The sequence below is a fragment of the Taurulus bubalis genome (genome assembly GCF_910589615.1).
Source record: "Taurulus bubalis genome assembly, chromosome: 1".
Classification (NCBI taxonomy): domain Eukaryota; kingdom Metazoa; phylum Chordata; class Actinopteri; order Perciformes; family Cottidae; genus Taurulus; species Taurulus bubalis.
The window spans coordinates 23,357,751-23,383,801 of NC_136589.1; the positions used below are offsets into that span (position 1 = coordinate 23,357,751).

The following is a 26,051-nucleotide window of genomic DNA, read 5'->3' on the forward strand; positions in this document are numbered from 1 at the left end:
ACATTGTTAGGAACAAAATCGGCTGGTACGATTTTTGTATAAATCAGACGTTAATCTTGCATGCCCCCTTATTTTGTGCGCAAAGTAAGTTTAGCATATCAGAAGAAAAGTTTTAACCTTCATGTTGTGCGTGCTGAGTATAGCTTCATGAGTCAACTTAATGATATTCCATTGGGTCAATTTAACTTTAACTTCTGAAAGTAAAAATCAATCCATTTAAACGTAAAACTGACAACGGTTATAATAAAGTGTATTTCATTCAACATTAAATTCAACAGAGTAGAGCATAAATTAGACAGAAGTATTTCTGGAAGTATTTCCAATTCCACTTGTAATTGCTTTTCTTCATTTGTATGTGTGCATTTTGCGAGTGTTGCTTTAATGTGTATTATTGTACACATGTGAATAAGGCTACTCTTCTGGGTGAAACGCTTCAGTGGTTCTGGCTCAGGTGGGGTTGGCTTAGTTCAGTATGGCTTTGTCTGTCATCATTCATTTCTTTTCATTTGGTCATACCGGTTGAGCATGTATAATTTCAGATTTTAATAAGGCACGGTAAAAAGGTGTAAATGAAAGTGAACCGTGGTGTCAGCTGTCTATTTAACACATGCATCAGGACTGGGATTATTTATCTAAGACGAGGAGACCTGCGTGGGCAGCGTCTAAATTCAGAAGACAGGCAGTGTGGCAGTGATTCATATTTCAACCCATGGTCCCTCTCCCCAAGTCCCTCATAATTAAAGCCTAAGCATATGGCTTTGTGACCACGTGCGAGCACAAAGGTACCTGCAGAACTTTTTTGGCATCTTATTTTGAGTCGCTGGCGACGACGGTCCCTGCAGCCTTCAATCAACCCAGCGGAAATGAAAAGCGTGTCACCTTGAGTTGTCACAAGCCACATCTGCCAGCCTAATTACCACGTGCTTAAGCTTATTGATAATGTGTTTGGCAGTTTGGGTTTGTTAGATGTTAGCTCTGCTTATTAGGAAAAAAAAACAATGTCTTCATGAGCACGGCCCAGATGCAACGGGACCACAAAGAGACATAAAACGACCACAAATGGATACTAAACAACTACAAAGAAAAATGCAAAATGTAACTTTTTTCACTGCCTGCCACTTCGGCCGGGAAAGATTTTGGAATATATGCGCGAAATGAAGTAATAACTTTTTAGATATATTTTATATTGCAAGATATATTCCAGCATTTGAATTACTCCGTACCTTCTAGGTGAGATCTGTTTTTTGAGGTGAAAGGGTAATGTACACAGTACTGTACTCTGGTATTGGCATAAAACACACAATTCAAATGATATGGAAATAACTATTCTATTTTAATATTTGCTCTGATTGTAACAGGTTGAAAACATCTTCAAATAAAAATGTATTAAATTGTCTCGCCAAAAACTGTATTTTACGAGATTACATTTGAATTTTCTCATTGAACATCATTTTTATTGCATCATAATGTTGCAACATCCGTCCGTAAACTGTGAGCCAAGCAGGATTGTGCTGCCCACCGGCTGCTAACAGCTAACATTGCTAGCTCTCCTCCTGCGGATTTTTTTTACAATGGTTAGTTTTTGGGCATTGTCAGCGCTGAAATCTAGCCATTTTCAAGACTGGTCTGTCCTGTAGAAACTTTTGTGCCAAAAGATGATGTTGAGATAAGTTATTGGATCAGGTCAACATTTGACCAATATCAATATGTTCCAATCCTCTGGGAAATATGAATGTTTAACAATCCATCCAATATCTGTTGCGATATTTCACTGGAAGTTATGAACCAACCTACTGTCATCCCTAAAGCCGTGCTGCTGGCATTGCTAAAACCTTCGGACACATCTGTTAATATCACAAGTACTATTTCAGATGTAGCAGAGATTCCATCATCATTTAAGTGCTACATGAGAGGACTATGAGTGAAAAAAGGACCAGAGAAGCCCCACACTTCCCAGAGCGATAAGTGGATTCACAGGACAGCGTAGAAATCCCAACGCTGCACCAACAGTTTCTGGTTGTGCGTTGTCCAAAGTAACCGTAACGTCGGGATTAGTGTAAAGCATTGTGCGGGAAGTACCTTCCTGAATGGAGACGAGCTCAAGTGGGGAAGGCCTGCATTATGATAATTCTTCACAGTAATCTGTCTTCGCCTTGAATTATGGAAAGCATTTGGCCGAGGCTCCAACCCGACCATCCCCGAGGTGTCTGCTCATCGTTTGTGAGGGCCAACATTTTGTTCCAGCAATTTTTTTCTTTCTTATCAGAATTGTCTGGGGAAGAAATCTGTTCTGCGCTGTATTACATTTAGTTTCCCATTAGATTTGAGAATGGGCCTGCTGGATAAGTCCTAGTGCCCCCCCCCCCCCTCCAGCCCCACCTAACGTTCTTTACTTCTTCCTCACTCACTCACCCCCCTCTTCTTTCCCCGCTAAATCATTCATTCCAAGACTTATCCGAGAGTGAAATGGAGTACAGGCCAGGCTAGTTAATGGGGTTCTATGAGGCATAAGATTACTTTCCTACCTGAGCTCATTCCTATGAATCTTCCTTAGAGTAGTGGTTGAAATAACAAACCGCTCTCAGCCGTACGGCAAACGTACGGGAGGGCTGCCGGGTGATCCGACAGCTTCCGTCCGCTCTGCGCTATTCTCTGCCCCGCTTCCCGATGGGATGGAGTCACAAATGTTAACAAGATAATTCAATTTGCATTCCCCCATGCAGCCTAATTGAAGCATGGACAAAGACGGTAGGATTTATTTATTTTTCTTCCTCAATGGAAATCAGAAGCGATATTGAGTTTTTCTGCTGACATTTTGGTTCTTATCCAACAACTCTACTATTCAAGTGTTTCAGTGTGTTTTTATATTCTGGGTCTCACTAGCTGGACTGTTCATAATCTGTTCTATTTAGCATCTCCATCAAAAGAAGTTGTCTACTTTGGCTCTTTCTCTTTGACCGTGTCATTGGCTGGGACCAGATTGACCCGTGACAACTGAACGCACAACTGGTATCACACTCACTGCCATATTTGAATAGTGTAATGGCAACAAACTAGCTCTAGTTCACAGGTTAGTGGAGGGGCATCTAAATAGGTGACCATTAGTACATTCTCCTTTTTCTAAGTACGGGGAGTCCAAGGATACTGGGGGCTGTATTGTATGTCACTAAGTGCGTCAGTCAAGTACAGTAGTTAAGGAAGTATGTCGACGTACTTGTACTTTATTGAAGCATTTCCATGCCATGCAGCTTTATATTTCTACTTATCTAAATTCCTTGAACAGATCATTATTAGTAACCTTGGAAACTAGAAAGGTGCACTCATTAGAGTGCAGATCACCACCACAACCACTGCTGTGATGTTTGATTGAAAGTGAGATGCTGAGCCCTGTGTGTCACTTTATTCAGTATTAATAAACTAATCATGTATATTTCCAATATGTGGGCAGTTACTTAGATAACGGCTGTTTGCCAATGTGCCGCGACATTTCCAGAGATGTGACGGAAACTCTGGCTGGGGGCCTTGAGACTGGCCTGAGTTTCACTTGAGCTTCCTTCAGTGTGAACGGTCTGCTGTTCAAATAAAAAAAGAATCATTCATTTACACATTATGCATGTCACAAAAAGGCTCGTTGATATTTATTATGGATGGTCTACCAGCTGCCGTGGATCTGGCATGTTTTAAATTTGTGACGATTACTTTGAAAATGACCCGGGTAGTGTTTTTTTGTTGTTGTCTTCCTTCATTCTGCAGGTGAACTCAACACAAAGAACCTTTCCGCATCTTTCTAGCAGAAAAGCAGCCGCTAGAGCAATAAACATGATATAAATGGGCGTTTCGGTCTTTGTTACGATAGTGGGTCCGAAATATGTAGTTCAGGATAGAGAGACAAAACAAGCTTGGCCTCCCTTTACTACAGTTGTAGTAGTCACCAGAGCTTCAAATAGAGATTGCTCGTAGACAATTGGAAAATAGGCTCCGAGTTCATTCTTTCGGACGGAGCCACTCAATCACTCACTCACTCACACGACAAATCTCATTATCTCGATGCAGAGTTAATGAAGTGCTCTGCACACCACACAGGGGTTTTCAACTGAGGACATCCTCCCTAAACAATCAACAACCAGCAAACAATATTGACCTGGTGTTGATCCAATGATGACTTACAAATTTCATCTTTAATTCTGTCACGATTGTTCCGGAGTCACCGGCTGCCACTGCCGTGAACGTCTTTTGATGAAGCCGTTTCGGTAAACTGCAGGGAAGGCAAAGACGTGACCCTGTGGACCTCGCCTTCACAACAAAGGCATTCTGCGTCAAAAGATGCTGGAAAATTAGAAAATCCAGGTGCATGAAGCTTACCTTCACGCAGCTTAACTTGGATGTTTTATCTTTCTGTTTGGACGATGAAAAAGTAGACAGGCTAACAAAGATGGATCACTGAGCAAAAAAAAACTCCAATAGTTGGGAATTGAACTCTGGCCCTCATTGGAGGATTCATAGAAGGCCTAGAGAGTCGACATCCCAGCGGGCTACTTCACACAGTCCCTCACAGGGCTGGAATATTGATTACATTTTGCTTTGATTTATGTAACTGCAATGCATCATAGGGCCAGCATTGTCCTGTCCCGCCCGTCAGAGTTTAAAATATAAAGCTTGGAGACAGCTCCGGCTTTATCCTGTGACGACACACTCACCGGAGGAAAGAAAACTGCTTTTGAAAATCCATTTTCATCTCTTATGTTTAACATGCCGTTCTTTGCCCTTCGAGAGCTTTGCGTTTAATTTCTCCATTAGTCACAAGGTTAGCCTTTTTAGACTCCCCACCGCCATGCATTGAATCTACATTAGTGGTGCCGTGACCAATGTGGCCCATTCTTGATCAAACTCTGCAGCGGAAGGGAAGCTTTTTTTCATTCTGAGCTCAAGTGTAGACAAATGTAACAGCATTGACAGACAGCAGCAGAGCTATAAACCTGCACCAACGTAACCTTTCTGCAGAAGAAGAAGAACTTTAAACGAAACTCGTTTTGAGTCGTACATGAAAGAACTAGATAATGAACATGGATGACGCCTGAATTTAATCGGCCTCCTCAGTTGCTCCTGAGCGATTGAAACAGCGGTAACACTCGCATAGTTTCCTGGGTAAAAGTAGCGATAATAAACTGTGAAGACAAACAGCCGTGCATTATAAATCGCAGAAAAAATCTTCTCAAATTAAAAATAATCTCAAAGACGGCTGGAGACACCATCTGCTATCCATCTTTTTAATGACAGTCAATTAAAAAGGCGGGTTTGCACTGAAGCCTCTCTCCCAACTTGATGGACAGAACTTTTTGATACATACTTGCACTAAAGAAGGATTACATTTGTGTCTGTAATGTTCTGATGTTGTTTGATGTTTATTTAAAAACACAGCAGATATACAGACCTATAATTACCTCCACCATGGAGTCTTTTTATTCCGTTTTTTTTGTTGGCTTGTTTGTCCCTTTGTCATCAGCATCATGGAGAAATTACGGGTCCAATTTTCTTGGAACTTGGTGGAAGGGTGTATCACAAGCCGAGAAAGAACCCTTGAACCTTTGGAGAGGATCTGTAACACTGGGCCGATACACACATTGGTTTTCACTTATGGAAATAACCTCCCCGGAGGTTTGCGCTCTCCGAATTTCAACTATAATTGTTTGACTAACACTGGATTTTCCATCTGTAACTCGTGTAAATAGGGGACCTTAGGATGAAAGAACAAAATGCAACAGTCCAGTCATAAATCTTTCCTTTGTAATGGTTATTTTGCTTATTGCACTGAGTTGTGTTGCATTGCAACATAAAGCTGTTTCTTTATTTCTGGTCACTTTAGCTATTTTTTTATGTTGCAGCCGGTCAAAGCACCTCATGGCGGTTGGGTAGCAGGTGAAGGAGTCACCTCCTAAACCTCATTACATCATCTATTTTGCCCATGATATATACAGAAGTCGGTAACCTTTCTCTTACGCCCATGCCTATAATGCATAATAATAATAGACATAGAAAAGTGTGACAGACTTCTGTATGAAGAATTTAAATTTGTTAAAACAGTAGTTATGAAGCTATAATAAAGTATTGTATTACAAATATGTATGACAACTTTGATTCAGTATACATTATGATCCTTGAGCTAACAATAATGAAGTACTGTCATAATAAAATGCTCTATAATGTGTCATGGTTAATGGTGAACATCTATGAGTGCTTATAAATACAGTTATAAAGTCATTAGTATGTTTATGGTGCATTATTGAAATGGTCGAAAGTGTTGCCCATAATGGTAACAACAGAGGTTATTATCCTTTTGCAGGATACCTAAAAAGTCAATGTCCCTTTCAACCGCCATCGCACCGTCATCACATTTAATCCTCAATGCTGCAACAATCCGCCATCACCACTTCCACCCGGAATGTGCTGGAGTAAAAACACAAGGTCAAGCACGGCTTGTTGCAGAAATTTTAACTGAATTACATTCAGTTAACCCTCACCCTCAGCCATTGCTATAGAAACTCAAATAGGGCCGCGGCAAAGTCGCTCCCCCGGCAACGGCTTTCAAGCAAGACATCTCTATTTATTTGGTAGCGTTTCAAAAATAATTTCTATATTTGTAAGGAGAGACACTTTTATGCCAAATAAAATCAGCTGGAGTGCAAAGCACAGCCCTGACCAAGCTTTTTAGAGAGAGAGAGAGAGAGAGAGAGAGAGAGAGAGAGAGAGAGAGAGAGACTGTGAACTTGGGATGTTTGCAAAGTGAAGTTCAGTCAAATTAATCATTCTGTCAGACAATGAGAGCAGAGCACCCCAGGGCTAAAAGGGAGACAAGGCCTTTCAGCAAGAAGAAGAATACGCCTGCGTATATATGTTTTCTGGGCATGTTATTCATTTTTACTCGGGGGGGGTGTTATGTAGCGGAATGCGCTCTCGCTCTCTTCTCGGCGCCGGGGAATTTATATCTATCATTCCGGGGGAACCATTTCCCATAAGAGGGGATAAATGGATGGAGCTGAAGGTGAGGACAATGCAGGAGCATCACATTTAGAGGCGTATTCATCAAGTGCACAGGTGGTGTCAGGCCTCTGCCAGAACGTTGCGTTCTCACGGCATGCTCGTAAAGGAACGGCCTTGCACACTCACAAACAACGCTTGTCATACTTTATATGTAATTTGTGTCACCGTGTTTGTGCCAAAATAGATAATACGGAAGGGGGGGTGGGTTGCATTTATGGCTCAACTTGTAATGAATTCGTCACCCAGGGAATGATCATTTGTGTACGAGTCACTCACCCAGCGTTACCTTGAGTTCTTGGGAAAGAAACTATATCTCTCCGTGGGGAACGGAGAATCAAAAGACGGAGAAAGGTCTTGATGAATGGAAGTAAATGCGGGGGCACGTTTAACAAGAGCAAACCTACATCAAAACATCCGTTTACAAACTCTTGCGGTTTAAGACTCGTTCCTCCAGTCCAATCTTTGATTCTTCCTTCACCACAGAGGCATGCGAGAAAAACTGTTTTCCTTCAAGGTATCAAGGTGACACCGTGTGAGACATGCAATGGTGATTTTTGTGGATGAAATAAGCCTTTATTGCTTTTTTTCTTTCGACAATTCAATTACCTTGGACCAGAACCAGCTCTATCTAAACCTTGTGTTGATTGAACCTAGTACCTACCTGAAAAAAAGAGCTAGTTTTTCTTTTTCTCATCCCCCCCTCTCGTTCCCCTCTTTCGTGTCTGTGGTTGCAAGACGACGTGTCTCAGTCACAAACATTAGCCAGACACCTCCTGGATAGGGGGGAGGGCAGTCATAGTGATGTATGGCTGCAATCCCGCCGCTGCAGCGTTACACGGACATCAGTTGCCATAGGAGACGAGATGATTTATATGCCGTGGCCTTTGCCAATGGCCCCCAGTACAAGTGATGTTAATGTCAAAGGCCTGATCCTGCCATTGTATGCACAAAAACACTTTAACTAGCTTGGGTTTCATAATTTGAAGTTTGTAATGATAAGATCATGCCCCTAAGGGAGGGGGATTGTTTGACCTCTTAAAAGGATGCTGATTGGTCCTCTAGCCCGTCGTAGAGCCGCTACCTCTCTCCTTCTGCGGCGCATGATGGATGTTTCCTCTCGCTCGTTGTGTCCCGTTGTGTCCAGTTTCGCTTACACGTCCATGTGTTGTGCTTCATCTGCCACCGACTATCTGTTGTGGCGGATAAGGTCGTCGGCCAGGGAAGCAGGACGCAGGGCCGGCGTCTGATGGGCTGCAGTGCATCAAAATGAAAAACCCTTCGTACATTGGTGACTTGCTTCGGGGCAGAGGAGATGGGCATTATTGATTTCGGGCAGAAGATGAATGGAGAGGAGTCTATGTATACTGGGCTTTAAAGAAAGAATAGGAACAGTAAGGAATAATTACCTTTGGCTTAACTGAAGTGCCCGGGGGTGTTTTGGGGTGTTATCTAGCAGATGACTGGTTTTGCAGTGCTTTAAAAAAAAAAAAAAGTTAAGCTTTACGCAGAAAAAGTGCCATTTAAAAGTGAAAATATGTTTGCTATTGAATTGATTTCGGAGTAATTCAGAAACTATGCATTTATGCGTCAAATCGAGAAAATTACCTCAGACCTCAGAGGCTTAATAATGAAAATCTTTTGAATGCCGATGTGTGCTGGTACAGCCCTTGTGGTTCTGTAGGACGGTTCTATCTTTAACTGGCACATTTGATGTGTCACTTATCTAGGTGTAGTACAGTGTTTACCTGCGTCATTTTAAATTTGATTTTAATCATTTTGCACCTTCATTTGTGATGTTTTTCATTTTCACCGCACAACCCAATTTTCTTCGCCATTCTCCATAAAAGCGATGGAGCAACACATTTGCAACATTGTCATGTGCAACCTTGTCTGGTTCTGGTTTTAGGTGCCGTTTGCTGTCCCTAGTTTTAATACAATGAAAAGTCGCCACTGATGGCAACAAAAAGCTAAGAATCGGTTGCCGCTCTTTCAAAATGGTTCCCGATGGCAAGCCTTACTGTCGAGCTCTGCCCCAATGATGCATTCCTGAATTGAGAATGCCTTGTACCTTCTAGGGTTCAATCGTTTGCTGGTAGAATCCATAATGATCCAGAGAGAGGAATGCTGAAAATCTGTGTCCAGATGGTGAAAAACAACCTTTATATTTGCCATGACATTTCTTTCTTTAAAGAGAACTAGCTAATCCATCTCTAACTTCATCAGCAACAATGGCAATAATGTGCATACTCTTTTAGTACAATTGCTCAATTCCCTTATTGCATCTCAACTCCTTTCCATAAGTTAATTCAGTCATAAAATGTATATTTTAGACCCGCTCTTGGAAGTTTGATGTTGTGCAAAAAACATTTACTCTTCTGCAATCTCATCAGAAGGAATATGGTAAAAAAAAAAAAAAGGCAAGATTCAATGTGACTGATGAGACTCTTGGAGAAACTCAGCAGAATCTTAAGCCGTCCACCTGCTGTCTTGATGCTTGATCAACAAGTTTCTTTAAAACATGTTTTAAAGAAACTCAACAGAACCGTAAGCCGTCCACCTGCTGTCTTGATGCTTGATCAACAAGCTTCTTTAAAACATGTTTTAAAGAAACTCAGCAGAACCTTACGCTGTCCACCTGCTGTTTTGATGCTTGATCAACAAAAAAACATGTTTTTAGCTGTTTGCCAAAAGATTTACTGCAAAGTAGCTCTCTTTTATCAGTTAATATTCCTACAAAAAGAGTAGTCTGGATAATCACTTCAGACCAATATAAGACCTTCCCTTTGTTGCAAAAATAACTAGCAAATTGTTAACTATTTTAAACTGCAATGGTAACTTTGAGAAGTTCAATTGATCCACATTTACACTTTTCTGTCGCCAAGCAACTACGGTCCTGTAAATCAGTAGAGGCTTCTTCATTTGCTCAGCTGGTTTTAATGGAGCACCGTGTGTCCCCCTTACATGCGTAACTCCCACTTCCGTATAACCCCCAGTATATGCGCAAGTGCATTAGACTACTGTATATGACAGGTCCCACATATGATCTCAGCAAAGGAATAGAGCAAATGAGTGACTGCACGGGCCTGAACATTCTCCATTTCAATGCGGACAAAACCAGAAAGAGAGAGAACCCAAAACCAAGTCAGGAATCTTGGTATGAGCTTGAACAGTCGTGTCGAGTCAATTCCTATGTCTGTATTCTGGCCTCTTAAAAAGAAACATGGCGAAGATCAAAGGATTCATGCATGACTAACCCATGCTTTCGTTTTAATAAGTCAGAATACAGTAATGGTCTTTTCTCGGCTCTCCCCGAAGAAACTCTCAGACAACATCAGCGCATTCAGAATGCTGCTGCTAGAGTTCACAGAGAGGATGTTAGAAGATACAGTGTAGGCCATGTATAGTGTATGTTTATGGGATGTCAACTGTAACTGTTTATCCGTTAACCCTTGAGAACATTTTGTGTGAGAAAAACAGCTAGACACACACCTACCTTTTGTGCACGTGTGTCCCCATTCAATCATCTGGACAGCTGTTCTGATCAGCCCATATCAAGACCACCGATCAAACTGTTTGGAAAGATGATCAACCCAAATCGCCCGGGACCTGATCACAATGCGGCAATAAACTCCAGCAAAGCCAGCAGGCTGAATTGGATGGACATTTGGCCAAAGAGCATTTTGAAAATGGAGCGCTGGAGTTAAAAAAGCAAAGCGTTTTTTTTTGCTTCTTAAAATTGAAAACAAATGGTGAATAGATTTCCTTCAAAATAAAGTTCAACTCAAGGCTCGGGGCTTTTGAGCTTTTACTGGCACCAGGTTGTCGCCCACCTTTTTCATTCCATTTAGTGTCGCTGCAGCCGAGGAAATGTTCGCCGGCTAACGGTGGCAAAACACGCTCGTCTCTACTTGACATAACAAATATTCCTTGATGGCTGATCTCGTACTAATTCTCTTAGCTTCAGGTTTATTGGCTTTTTTTTTTGTCCTGATGGAGTCTCTCCCCACAGTTTGATTATGCCTCATTATGCGTGAATCCCGCCCTTCTCATTGTCAAATCCAGACGTTTCCTACGTGGGGAAAACAGAAAACTCTTAATCACAGAATATTGCCCTTTCTCTGTGAGGTTAAGGCTTCTAAATTAAGAAATTAATCCTCCGTTCTTCACCATTCTCCCTGTTTGATCGCTTCATGATCTCCGTGAAGGTTTGACGAGGCGGTGAGAGCACGTCGCTCTGTACTGTTTTAATTAGACGTGGTGAACGGCAACGGGGTGTCAAAACTTGTCACCCGGGCCACGCTCCATTTTCATCACAAACATACTGCCCTGCTCATCTGGATGCGAACCGTCGTCAGCGTCGTGCAGCAGCTACAAAAGAGAGAGCTTTGCAAAAAATGGATGGAAATTGGTTCACGGTTTGATGCAATTTCCTGAGAGGGAAAAGTTGGACGTATCTGGGGTAGGCCACTGATATGAAAAGTATAAATGCGCTGTATGTTCAAGGGAGATGTTGGCCTTCGCTTTCATAAAACACTGAAGACTTGCCTTCTACTACTTCCCTGTTTCCGGATAGAATTTATTTAAATATCCTGTGTGTGCATTTTTATTTTTTTCTTCTGTAGATCGGGCTCCACTTTGATCTAACACCGGAGACTTTGCTCGCTTCTCTCTCCTGTCAGCTAATATAATATTCATATTCATCAAATATTCCTCCCGATTCTTCAGGTAAAGTAAACAGGAATGAGATGCAGATCCACCCCTTTGATCTAATGCTGAAGACGGCAATCTCCTCCGCTATAGGAGTAAATAACACATTCAAAGTGTTTTTCTCCTGTGTTCTTTCCACATGCGGTGGCAAGATATATATATATATATATATATATATATATATATATATATATATATATATATATATATATGTATTTATGTGTATATATATATATGTATTTATGTGTATGTTTTCTGTGTGTTACTGCAGGTATGGTGAACTACAGCGAGGTGTCCGGCTACCCACTCGTTCAGCACTGGAGTCTTCGCTCGGTGCTCTACCACGTCAAACTCAATCAGTGGGTCCTCTCTCAAGGTAAATCACTCTGCGCTTCAGGCAATTCATTACATATTTATATATTATTTGTTGTTATATTGTTTATTTATGCTGCGGGAGACCACAAGTTCGGTCAGGGGCCTCTGTGGCATAAACTCTCACGTTGTCCGTGGAGGAAAAAAAAGCTCCGCCATCGGCCATCAATTATTCATCCCATCGTAATGAATGTGACACATGAAGGCTAGCGGCTCATCATAACAGCTCGGCTGCTTTGTTTAATTTATTATTTTTTGATCAGCTGTGTGATTAACACAGCTGATTGTCCTCTTTCCTTTCGGCTGCCGAATTTTCCCGGCGTGTGCTTTCAGTTGCTCTGGTGACATCATCGCTCATCTTTCAATGCAAAGCTTATTTAAAAACATTTTTAAAAGTCTTCCCAGTTTACTTGCTATGAGAGTGTAATTTTTTTTTGAAGAAAACGTGACTTTAGGTTTGTGGGGCTCAGATAAGTAAATGAAAAATGTAAAATAAAAGTATGAATTTGGCAAAACGGTCCATTTGAGAAAAATATGTATTATTGACATTGTAATAAGTGCATTGCTTTGATGTTAAAGCTGGTAAATGTGGAGCTGTTGTTCACTCACACTCACACTGACTGGTAGCAGTCAAGTCTTATCCTTATCCTTATTCATTGTAATAAATCATAATGAATTGTATGTTATATTATTACATTGTATCTGCAGTTAATATTAATAAAAGCCATCAAATAAATGTGGAGGAATAAAAAGTAGAATATTTGCCTCTAAATGTAGACCTAATGGAGTAGAAGCATTAAATAGCATGAGATGGACAAACTCGAATCAAGTACAAGTATCTCAAAATTGTACTTATGTACAGTACTTGATTAGGAACTGTTGTCTGAGGAAAAAACAAAGTCTCTTCTTATCAGCAGTAGTGTTATGCTAATGCAGTTCTTGAACATGTACATCACATCATCATGTTGAACATCACCTCAGGGCGCTTTGCAGGCAACGCTGTGATGTGGTGCGAAAAGGTTCAAGTTGGGTCTATTATATCAAATTAAACCCTTGTTGAAACAGTCAATTATGGAGCGATTGTGGCGGTGCTGCTCAGCTGCGGTCCTGGGAGAGAACCCTGAATGGCAATAAATGGGTCAGGGTCGAGTTCCCTTTAATCACAAATTAGCAAAATGTCACTTCAAAAGGGCACAAACCCCCCAAAAAAGCTGCTCAGCAAGCGCAGCCAAACAAGAGGGGCGCGGGGCCCGAAAACACAGCGCCCTCTGACTGATATGATCACAACTGCTCTGATAATTGTATAATAACTAATTATTTTTAATGTACAGCATTAGAGAAGTTATGAAGACAGGTGTGTCCAGGCAAAATGAAAATGAACGTAATTCTCTCTCGGCAACAAAAAGGAAGTTGCTTTAGATGGCATCCATTTATAAAGGTGGGCTTCCCAGGAGCGACTAAACCAGCGCTGAAAAGTACTCTTTAAATCCCGGGTGATCATGGGAAGTAATAGTCCGGAATGCGATGAGGTATAATTAAAAAGTATTTAATAAAAGGTTGATCACAAAAACAGCTCATGCATTCTCGCTTGAGGCCCTCTCTTGCTCACATATTCACAGTCTGTCCTCCAGTTCCCTGTCGCCTGTGTTGTCCAAGAGCACCCCTTCCAGTCTCGCGTGTTAGTTTATCCCAGACATTCACATAGCTACATAAGGCCCTTCCATTAGTTAGTTCTATTTTTTCACACCTTTTCGTGCTTTTTTACTCGTTCATTGGCGGCGCTATTCTTCTTCTTCTCTCGAAAAAGGGTAGATTGTATCATCTCAAAAGTCAATGTTTAGCGCCGCCACCTCAGGTGAACAAGAGAACTACACTTCCTTCTAATAAAACAGTCCACTGGCATCCACATGCACTATGCAAACGTTGTTTTAAACTCCATTCACACATTAATCATTAATAAAAACAGTGAGCTTCATATGCATATAATTACAAATCCTTCATAATTTTATCCCTTATTAATTATCATATTTCATGCATTGTAATGTACACAACAAACAATTTCTTTATATAGATGTGCAAGTCCAAATGTGACAAACTAAATGATTCACCGCTCTGAAACGGTCACCATCCTGGCGGTATTCTGTAGAACATGAGTCGCCGTTGGGTTAACGGTTCTGACAAGCAAAATAAATACATTGTATATATATTTTTGTATCTTATCCAGCGCAGTACAGTTTCAATAGAAGGCCACAAAGATTTTTCTTCCAGTTTCCAGCTGCCTTCATGAACCTCCAGCAATTTACACAGCTTGGGGAAAATAATACGGTCGGATGAGTTGAACTGGAGACCGCATATTATTAAAAATGCAAAAAAACTAACAAATCATGGAAATAATTTACCTTTCTATCACAACATGTTATATGTTGCTGTAATACATAAATAGCTTGGGGTCTACAACAGTGTAATATCCTATTATTTACGGAAGAGACCCTTTGTATTTAATTGGAGTCCGTCCACGATTAGCTAGATAATACATCTCAAAAGCAGAGCTTTCCTGGAAAGGACGATATCTTAAAAAGCCAGCAGAGGGTCGGACAACCTTTGCTCGCTACTAAATGTCTTTTTAAAAGTCAGTACACGGATACACGCAACAGGTGTTGGTATAAAGCTGGCTTCACGATGATTTTGTCAGAAGACGAAGCAATTATACAAACAGAGATGTTATCATTGCGGCACGGCAGGTTGGCGATTAAGTCTCTGTTTCCTACTGTTTCCGTCGTCCAACAACAAACAAACAAAAAACCTCTGCATGAGAACAACCGCGCGGCTGTATTAAAACACATGCGTGAATTATTAACAATCAGCAAAAAAAGCATATCTAAAATTGATATTCCCTGTTATGTTTTGCTGATCAAATCTGTGACTCAAAACCATGATATATGACCCGAACTGTGCATTGTGCTCGTGGTTTATTACTTTCAATTCCACATGCACATACTAATAAGTCCATATCCATTATTTGCCTTAAGTATTTGTGCAGACAAGTTCTCCATCGCCACTCTTTCAGTCTGGGAAGTAGGACATTTAAAGCAATGCATTATGGAGTCTAGCTAGAGCTAGAGTTGGCCCGCTGTGGCAGCAATGATTCAGGCGTTCCCTCAAGTTGGCATCATCATGTAAAACTTAAAACTAGCTTGGGTTTTACATCACAGGGCCGCGTTTTACGGGTAAAATAATGGAGTTGGATGGAAAGGAGGTCCGCAGTATATCATCCAGTTCCCTCTGTCTCCCTGATAGCCTGTCGTACATACATCACAGGGCTTTGTATCCACAGAGGGACCAGGCCGCTCTGACAGCGCCTGCCATGGAAACTTCACAGAAAAAGATAACTGTGGATAGGTATTTAGTCAAGCAATGCTTCTTCTGAAGGCTGCTCCCGGGCTGCCGGCACGTCGGGGATGACGCTAAACATTTGCCTCACTAGATAACTCGGGCTGGACTGCTGGCAAGTGAAAATCTCCGTTGTTCATTCTCCCTGGCTGGGAGGAGACTGTGGCTGCGGTCGAATAGTCAAATAATTACCTCCTAACGTCTGACCCTAAGCACTTTTCCTTAACCTCTGTGGAAAACACGTCACGGGGTTAAAGAAAGATGGGAAGGAGAATTCATTAGGAGTTAGGAGAAGACAACCGCGGTGTTTGGCAAATCCGACTCCACTTTCCCTAAGTGACGTAGTTATGACGCGACGGCAGGCGCATGTTAGTGACGTCAGTCTGCAGCGTTGAAACCACAATGCTGTAGTCTATCTCGGACCACAATAAAGTGCATCTTAAATACTTTGTTCGTCTTCTTACAGTGTTCCGTCATGCAGACGACATAAACAACCTGGTTCATAGTATTACTTTATTAACGAGGTTGGAAATGAACGAAGGAATATGAAAGTGAAAGAGTACAAAGCTACTAAACTGTCTCTTTGTTCAGTTTCAAACATGCTGAATTAAATACGTTATCACACTAACAATGTGTGCCATATGTGTGTGTCTCATATCCCTTTTTGTTGTAATGGTTTATATGCAGATTATAATCTCATCATAAAAATATGCAGACAACAGTTTATGAAACATCACACAACTCGTGTTGACTTGATAGTGTTTTATTATAATGTAAAAAAATAGTTGATTAAAAAGATGATAATCAGAAACATGACTCAAACGCAAGAGCTCGCCCAGTTTAACTCTTTCATTAAAGCTTCTGTAGCGGAAGTAAAATTAAATAAAAAAATGAGGGTTGAAGCTGCAGTTCAACACCAGACAGAATATCAAATACAGCGGTTTCATCACTTTACAGCAGTTTTCATCAACGTAACATCCGTAGTTTGCCAGCAGGTTTAACAGATTATTGAAAGTATTTCCAAGTTATAGCAACGGTTTTTTATATGATCTGCGTTTGTCGGTCATGATCGTTTGTTTTAGTGAACGGCCGAATGATACGTCACTTTAAATGTTGCCGCCGCAAGGAATTGTGGGTCGGCATTATCTCCTTTCCTTTCGTAAAGGGAGGTCCAGTGGTTCCTATGCTAAATGAGCTAAGTTAGGAAGCATTGAAGCTCCTTTCCTTTGCGTTTAGAGAATTCGACCGGGTCATTTCACTCAGTTAGGAAGGTTCCTAACCAAAAAGGACTATTCGACCGTAGCCTGCGATTTGGTCTTTTTTCAAACTTTTTTGGGGTCCGTGTTTTAAATCCATGCAGTATTCATAAAATCCATCATAAATAGTTCCCGTTCTGATCAGTGCAGCCACCCCTGCTGTAAATACAGCCATGACACCTCTAACGCGTTTCCAACGGGGCCGCTGGGGTTTGAAAAGTGGCTGCGGCGTCTGTCGAGGATACAGTTTCTATTTCCCCTTCGCTCAGAAGCGTCCCGCAGCCTTTTTTTCTTTCTTTTTTTTTACTCCCATTTCCCACTTTAGCTCTTCATATTTCAACAGCCACCGGAGGGGGTTGAGGCGACTGATTTCCAACGCCTGATAGCGAAGCCGCCATCGCTCATCCTCACCGCGCTCTCTTGTCTCTCACTCCCGCGTCCCCCTGGTTTAATTTCAGAGGAGGAGTAAGAACGGGCGAGGTATTAATACTGCTCCGCCCGGAAATGATAATGATGAATCGCTGCACACTCTCAATTTATTTACTCAGATGGAACCCCAATGAGCGCATTGGTCCTTTTTTAGGGATGGGTTTTTTTCCTTCATGTTCTGGGATCTGCTCCAATACGTTAAGTGTTCTCGCCTTGTTTTCAATTATACCGCCATTGCCTTTCATGTTCTGGTTTGCAGGCGTCCTTTTATCCCACCATCGTGGCTGTCGGTTCAGCTCCGGCCTCTCCGAGGACACAGGCGGCCTTGAGGGAGATTCTCTGTCTACATTAGCTATAAAAAGACTTGTGAACCCTGAGGCTTCTGCTGCCACTTATCCCGGTCTCACTAAAGAGGGGAACACTAATCTCCAACCTTTTGAGTAGCCCTGACGTCTCCCGGCAGTGCGGCAGTGGACGGCGTTGTGATGTGCAGTCAGAAGAGCCATTACTGTGTCAGTTCACTGACTTTGAGACTCTTCTCTGCTTTGCAGCTACATTTTAGCATTAAACATACAAATTACTCGTAATCAAGGCCCCACGCAGCCCACAGCTCCATTCTCACCAAAGCAAAGGCGACTCCGCGAGCCGCTTTGTATTCACTTCTGGAACATAACATAACACGCACTCCTCTGTGAGTGAAGGGCAACTGATGACAGCTAGGAAAAAGAGGCCCAATGTGAAAATAACAGTACAATGCAAAGAAGAATGTCTGGCGTTCCGTTTGAAGCTTGAGCTGAAAGCTTAGCGTCATGTGTCCTTTACTTATTCATTCACACCAAGCATTCATTAGGTGATGTGATTCTGAGCCTTCGCCAGGTATTAAGAAGCAGCCTAAAAAATGTGTCTGCCACCCAAATGCACTCGGCTAACACACTCGACTACAACACACACTCGGCTACAACACACACATGCACAAAACTCCAGAAATTGTTTTAAAATCAAGAGGATTTCACTGTGTATGCATATAATGAGATTTTTTATTTTGTGCTAGTTCGTGTCACTGTGTGGTCACTAAGGATGATGTTTGGTTGAAAGGCTTCATGAATAGTAAGCAGCCGGCTCTGATGTCCACTAAACCCGTTTAAGTACCCGACCGAGACTTCCATTCCCAAACGCCTTCAGTATGCAATTAATAACGTGAAACGAACCTGCCTCCAAAATGATAATGGGGGTCTTTAAAGCTCAAGTGGACATCTGTGCTCTGTAAAAAAATAAATAGTTTGCTGCCGAAAGAGATCACATTGATGGCATGTCATCATCAGGCATACTTTGATTATTCTATTAGTTACTCTAATTATTACAAGGTGACACCCGGACATTGATTGGCAAACAGTAATGAAGCATTTTGCATCAGCATGTCATCGGACTCTAAAACCTTGACTTAAACCAATTTAATACAAAACTTGTAATCGCTCTGGTTTCTCTGAACACAAACCTCTCACAGTGTTGAGGCTCTCGGGACTGCATGTCAGTCAGTCCAACACTTTGTTTCCATTACCTTTTTTTCCTGGTAGCGCCACCAGAAAGTCAAAGTTTTCTCAACATCTACCAGATAGACGTTAATGCTTCCCAGATAATGTATCCTAGTGACTTTAGTGATCCTCTCATGTTTCCTCCAGCGCGACCATAAGATAAGATAAGACAATTATACTATCTATTATCTAATATTTGTCTCACAGCGGGGATTACAGCAGCAAAGGGGACAGCACAAACGAACAAACAAGAGACATAGGTAGAAAAACTAGATAAAAACAAGTATAATACATATGTAATCACACAGTAAAGGTATAATAAATAAATTTACTTTTTTTTTTAACTACAAACAATTTATTATGATGTAGCAACTGAATGGTTGTTAATATTGCACAGTGGATGAAACAGATTATTATTAGATTAATTTAAACAGATTATTTATATTACCTTATTAGCACCTTATACATTGGATTTATATAAGGATGAATAAAGGATTAAGGACATGTCCGTTTCTGGTGTGTGCAGTCTACTGGGAGCGGTGTTGGTTGTGCGGCCTGAGAGCGGCAGGAAGTAAGGACCGGCGATATCTCTCCTTCCCGCGGGTGAAGCAGCCGGTCACTGAAGGAACCTCACAGAGCTGTCAGAGGGTCTGGCATGGGGTGGAAGGTGCTGTCCATCAGGGATGGTGGCTTAACCATCATTCTGAAGAGACGGGTCTGAAGAGACAGGCGCTAAAATAGAGCATTTTAGACGGGTATATTCCGACAGACAGTAGAAGAACAATGTTGTTGTTGTTTTCTTTACATTAAAGCATGTACACATGTTCTCGTAGGAACCCATAATATAATAATATTAGCATGCTAACACCCCGAACCAAGATGGTGAACATGCTAATCATTCCTGCTCAGTATCTGCGTTTAGCGTAATCAGTCTGAGTGTGGTGGTTGAAAGTGCCACTGTGCCTGAATACAATAATGCTTTAATGAGGTCTACTCTACTGCTAATGGCTGCCGCTGATCAAAACTACGTATAGTATCACACAAATGACACAATGTTGCGGATGCTAATATATTTGATGGGGATAGTTGGTTGAAACAATCAGGATAATACGGCGTTTGCAAAGCTATCTCAATCACATTAGCATCCCACTTACCATGTAATAATCGTCCCCTCATCTGCTGTTTGTATGCCATTTATTATGAAAACCTTTATTAGCACTTTAACAATTTTTTTTAAATTTTAAGTATCCTTAAATTAAAGAAGCAGGTCACTAAATTGTTTGAAAGGACTGGAGGTATGCATTTTGTGGGATATGTGCAGTGGGAAGATGAATCAAAAAAGACAGAACACAGTCCTACATTTTCCCCCTGACACCCAACTCAGCTTTTCTTAAATTTTTTTCCCATTCCAAGTTTTGTTCTGACTGAATTATTATTATATACTGTATATTCTTTTGTATTTTCTTTTCATCCCCCCAGCCTTCAGCTCGGCCATCCATTCTCTGGACGGGGCGACGCAGAGGAGCGACTTTGTCTCCATCCTCCGGGAGTTCGGGAACCACTACGTGCAGGAGGCCATGTACGGCTTCCAGGAGTCCTGTACCATCTGGTACCCCAACAAACAGGTCCAGAGACAGCTGTGGCTGGAATACCAGGACATCAGCAAAGGTAGGACACACACACACACAAGGAATGGTTTGTCGGCCACAAATTGTCACACCCACAAAAACACATTGAGGCTCGGGAATCTGAATGTTTGTTGGGGTGGACTGGATTATTATGTTACACATTTGCGATTGGCAGGACTCTTGATCATACTTTCGGCTACAGAGTGAACACTTTCCAGGAGAAATACTTAAACCTCGCACAGGACCACTTTTAAGAAAGCTCTTCTCTTGTTCCCTTTTCTTTTGGTGGTACCTGTGTTGCAGAGGAAAGTAATGGGCTCCCGGGGTGGCCGTGTTGCCGAAATGCTCTTGGGGCACTTGTTTCAACCATTAGTTGTTGTTGTTGTTGTTGTTGTTGTTGTTGTTGTTTTCCCATTTGCACTCTCTGTGGAAGTACCCCTCGTGGATTGTTTTGTTTGGTCGGTCTTTTATTCAATTTAATAACATTTTTATTAATCCACAAAGGCAATTGTATTTTGGGCATGAGTAAAAACAGACAGGGAACAGACCCATGCACAGACAAATGGGGTGTGGGTTGTTGTGTGGGCACCATAAAGCATGCAAACAAACACAGAGGAGCACTTCTCCATTCTATTCCTGGGTATTTAACCTCAATCATTTTTAGTGTTGACTGAAAAGTGTCCAGAAATCAGCTGGTGTCAGATGTTTGGTAAAATTCAGAACTTTATTCAGATGATGTCACGACTAGGAATGGGTATCGTTTTGTTTTTTTCGATCCCGGTGCTAAAACGATACTTAAAAAAAAAAAAAAACGACAGACAAGATTATTTTTTTGTCAAATACAGCCACACTTTTGACCGTTTACCTTTCGGCATTTTCTCTGTTAAAAGGTTGATGGCTAGCTAGCTAGGTACCCAACCCTAGTCACAAGGCCCAACGACCAAACCAACACCACTCACAGTACAAAGTGTCGTCCAACAGGCTCATTTATGGTTCTTTTTTACTTCTGTACTTTTGTTCCCCGTATTCAAGTAGTCATATGAGCCCCATTGAGTTATATTACTTATATTATTTTATATAATTTTTTTCAGAATTGTTTTGTGAAAAAAAAGTATATTTTCAATAAAATTACTTGTATACCATATTTTGATCATAACTATGAGCAAGATTTCTCAAACATGTCTTTTGGAGCGGTTTGGACTTATACAAACTCCATGGTTTAGACCCTTACCAACATCCCACATTCTAATAAGACGCCTTTTTGGAAAGATTATGACCTACATAATCGCAGGAAAACAAAGCTTATGGGGTATTGACACCTATTTTTTGTAAAAAAAAAACATGTGTCGTTCAGTTCAAAAATGAAAAAATAACTTTTTCTATGTGAAAGCCTTCTCTCACCGAGAGCTGCCTGATCTTTACATTTGCATAAGCCTTCCCTCTTGCGCTGTGACGTGGTTCTATACAAAGAGCACAGGACAAGGAAATGTGCAGAGGGAGCAAAAAAAAGAACTGTTTGCCGTTTTCTGATCTTTCAGGTACTTATATAGGGTGTATAAGGCAAGGATTGCTTTGTTAGAATCCCACAAGCCTGTACAGTTACGCAGATGTGTTTGTTAGTGAAATCCAACGTCGTAAGGGGTACTTATGAAGAGTCTTGTGAAACCGTTTTGGCCACCGCGGCATGTGACGTAGGGTCGTCGGAGATTACGTAAGTACGGTTACTTTAATTATTTTCTACAACAGATTTCTCTTCTCACACATGCTCTCTGCTCAACAGCGCCACCAATGGCTCTATATTTTTGTCCATTCGCTGAATGAAAGCGAAGCTGGCAATCACACTTGGAGAAGCCAGACAGACGATTTTTCAGTGACCTGTTCTCCGAGGAAAAAGTTGGCGTTACCATTGGCGTGTAGCAGCAGTTGTGTTGAATACAATTAGATAAGCACTGTCCAGAGGCACTTCCACTTAAAGTGAAACATCGGAAGGCGGCGATGTTTTCCGATGGAAAGTCCGTACTTGTTATTACCTGTGCTTGTTTGCCCAGCAGAGGCCGTTTCCCCTCAGCGGCTCCTAACTGTTCACGGCCGCTTTCCTTTGTTTACCTCGGACACTTTTCTCTTTCCTTCCCTTACCTTGTCCAAGAACACCCCTGCTGCGCCGCACCGCTCACTCCCAGTTACATCTGCGCTGACAGATGGCATTAGAAGTCAGAGCCCCCCCCCTACCCCACCTTGTGAAAAGTGCATTCCTCTTCATTTCCAGCCGCCTTTGACAAAGCGGTTGTGCAGACGCTGTTAAATGATTCAACACAATCAGAAAGGAGGAAGAAAAAAAATATGCCACGCTCCTCGGTTTTCAGCTTCTTTTCTGTAAACTGTCACTTGGAGTTATTTTTCCACTATTCATTCTAGATCAAGGCAAATCTTTTCTTTCTTTTTTTGCATGGATTGATGTCAGTGTGCCTGCTCTTTTCAACGACTTGACTGCAGTTACCAAGATAAAGGTTTTTAGAAGTTTACTTATGCAAGTTCATATATTTTTGTGGGTATTAGAGATGAGCCTTTGTTTGTACATTTTTTATTTGGAGTGACAGTGGACAATTTCCTGAAACAAAACAGGATAATACAATTTGCCTAAATTACTGGTTGCTGGTACAGGAATTTGTACTTTTGTTCCTATTGTTGGAGAAAATGAAAATAGTGTTCCGTTGGCATATCTATTGCCAACAAAACCTACATTAAGGCAGCGCATAGTGTCAGCTGAAAAGGCAAACATATACAGAATACAGATATTCAGAAAGTTTCCAATCATTATTAATGGAAGTACATTCATTATAAACTTTTGGGTTTCCTCTCGAACAAGTATGAACATGATAATGAGTATATGTCCCCTTTAAATAGATGCTCAGAACTTTGTCTGTGTTTCCCTTATAATTAGTAGCAAATTATGAAGTTGTTTCCTGGTAAATTTCCCTGTAATAATTAGACAAATATGTTCAATAAAGCATCGTCCAAATCCCATTCAAATACACTGTGTAGACTGTATACTCTATTTGCAATGTTGGGATTTACAAAATGTAACAAAATACTGCTCCTGTTCACAGTAAGAACAATTGTAATTGTAATTAAAAGTATGACTTATTCACAGCTATTTCTCCAGCACCTTTTACTTTTCACCTTGAAGGTTTCCATTGACCCGGCTGTGATACAACAGTGTCGTCCTCGGCATACATTGCAACTGTTGTCCGTCCCCATGTTGGGGCAACACTAAAAAGCTCTCGTTTGGCCCGCATGGGAGTAAAAGAAATCAGATTGTCTGAACTGGTGCCAAATCCATGCAGAGTGTTATTTTCCTGACAAACAGCGAGCGCGGTGATTACGGTCGACCTGCGAGGATCAGAAATGATTCAATCTCAGCGGGTTACCGCTTCAACCTGGCGCAGGTCCATTCGTTTCTAGGAAAGGGAATGGACTCCACTGGCAGAAGAAAGAAATATAAAATCAGAGTCATCTTTCTTAATCCCTCCCCGGCTTCTTGGAATGGTCCTGGCCTTTTGGAGGGAGTAATGAGCTCACAGGAGAGTTTGATGATCCATGTCCTCGCCCTTTGCTCTAAATACAAGATGTGCCTCACTCCTTCCATATTCAGCGGGATAATTTTCTGCATCTTAGCAGCCTGGGGCGCAGCTGCTGCTCTACAGTTTTCAAGGCTCATTTATGTATATTGTTAATAATTACATATCAAATGGAAACAGGAGAAGATGGATACTGTATGTGTTCGCATGGACGGAGAAACAATGGACATAGAAGGTTGATTTCTTATGAACATAGAAATACACGGATACCTTCAGCGGGGATTTCCACTTTTATACAAAATCAATAAAATTAAATAAATAAAAACAATCCAGGAACTGTGGCAATTGTGCATCGTTGTGAGTTATAACTCAGCAGACTGGAGCTCAGTAGGTGAAAAGAAGCACATAGCGACGCCACGGTCTGTGAAGTTAATTGAAGACTTCCACCACCTGTTTAATGACCCAGGAACTTTAAAGCAACACACACACACACACACACACACACACACACACACACACACACACACACACACACACACACACACACACACACACACACACACACACACACACAATGCTTGATCATGGCTGGACACGCCATGTTTGTAGAGACTGGGGCTCATAGCTCATTAACCGCGGTCATCTTGTGAGCATGTGCGTGCTTGTCTGGGTGATTAATAGCGCTTTCTCCCCGGCCCTAGGTTGCGATATGAGTTCGCTATTGTCAGACGAATGATCTCTATTACCATGGCAGGGATCGGACGAGCAGCTCTGTTCGTGTCGCGGCAGCTTGTTACATCAAGGAAACGCGTCGGCTTGGAAAGTGAAAGACCTTTTAATAATAATAATAATAATAATAATAATAATAATAATAGGCTGTTAGCGGCAGCTTTAGGTGCCATGTGGAAAATATGAGATATGGTTGGCTTCTTCACATTAGCTGGAGTTTGAATTCCTCATGCTTTCTCTTAGTTTAATTGATTGGGTGCAGTATTTACATGTTTTATTCTGTTTCTATTCACTCTTTTTGTGTCTTCACTTAGTTGAAAAGCACTTTGAACCAGTCAAACCCTATTATTATTTGTATAATTTATATTGTTATTATTATTATTATCATTATAAAGAAAAAAGAAGGAAAATGTATCCACTAAATACAGGTCGAAGTCCATTATCATTTACAGGGGTATTATAACCTTGTTTCCCTTTTAGTCATGATGTAATACCGCTGTCTCAATCTCTAGTGTCAAGTTTCTTCAATACAGCATGATGTTCATTTAGTAAATTATGGTCAAACATTGTTACATATATATATATATATATATACTTTGATGGGGGGCCGGGCAGTGTATTCTGATGAGCCTGAATGTGACATAAGAAGGAGAGCCTGATCTGATTGGCTTGTTGAATCACATATTTTCTTGGTAGTAACTCCAAGTACTCGTATGTATCGTATGCATCTGACATGTTTAGATCTACATCCCGATGTCCACTCAGTGCTTTCTTAGGCTTTATGATTCTTGAAGTCCATTATTGTAGCAGTCCAAATTGGATTACTACATTAACAAAAGAAGAGGATAGAAGACACAGACCGGGTGAGAAAGTCAAGAAAGAACATGATTGAATCAGTGGAGAAATATAGCAGTTATGAAGGCTCACTGAAGGGTTCGACGCCTATGGGAATTATGGGAATCGCATACAATGGCCTTCACAGTCAATAGATCGCAATGTTCCACTAACGCTGTATTAGAGGCTCTACCACATTACTAAACAATCTATATTTTTTGTGTGTGTGGGGTGGGTTACCTTTTGTATCCGTTTGACTATAGGTTTTTGATCCCATAGTATTTAAAGTGGTTTATTTTGCAATATGTGCTCCAAGAACTGCCTCCAAACATATTAGAAACTCTTAAAGTGAAGCCAATACCATACAATCTCTCATGACATATTGCTATACTCATATTCTGATGTGGGTCGCTCAAAAGTGTTTCAAGAACTGCCTCCAAACTTCTTCGAAACACTCTTTTTTTTCCTTCTTTTTTTTAAAAAGGGGTACAGCAGTAGAGGCGTCTCAAAAAGCCTTCAGAAAACACACAGGGTAGACGTGAACAGGATTATCCTCAT

The 26,051-nt window shown here is 41.2% G+C and overlaps 1 protein-coding gene across 1 annotated transcript in view; it reads left to right on the forward strand.

The window, feature by feature from the left end:
* Nucleotides 1–26,051, forward strand: part of astn1 (astrotactin 1) — a gene marked incomplete at its 3' end in the record, with an annotated part of 417,666 nt that overhangs the window by 224,604 nt on the left and 167,011 nt on the right. The window contains exons 16-17 of the mRNA XM_079222970.1: nt 12,017–12,121; nt 20,204–20,392. Of these exons, the coding sequence (XP_079079096.1) occupies nt 12,017–12,121; nt 20,204–20,392 (294 nt within the window). The remainder of the gene's footprint in view (nt 1–12,016; nt 12,122–20,203; nt 20,393–26,051) is intronic.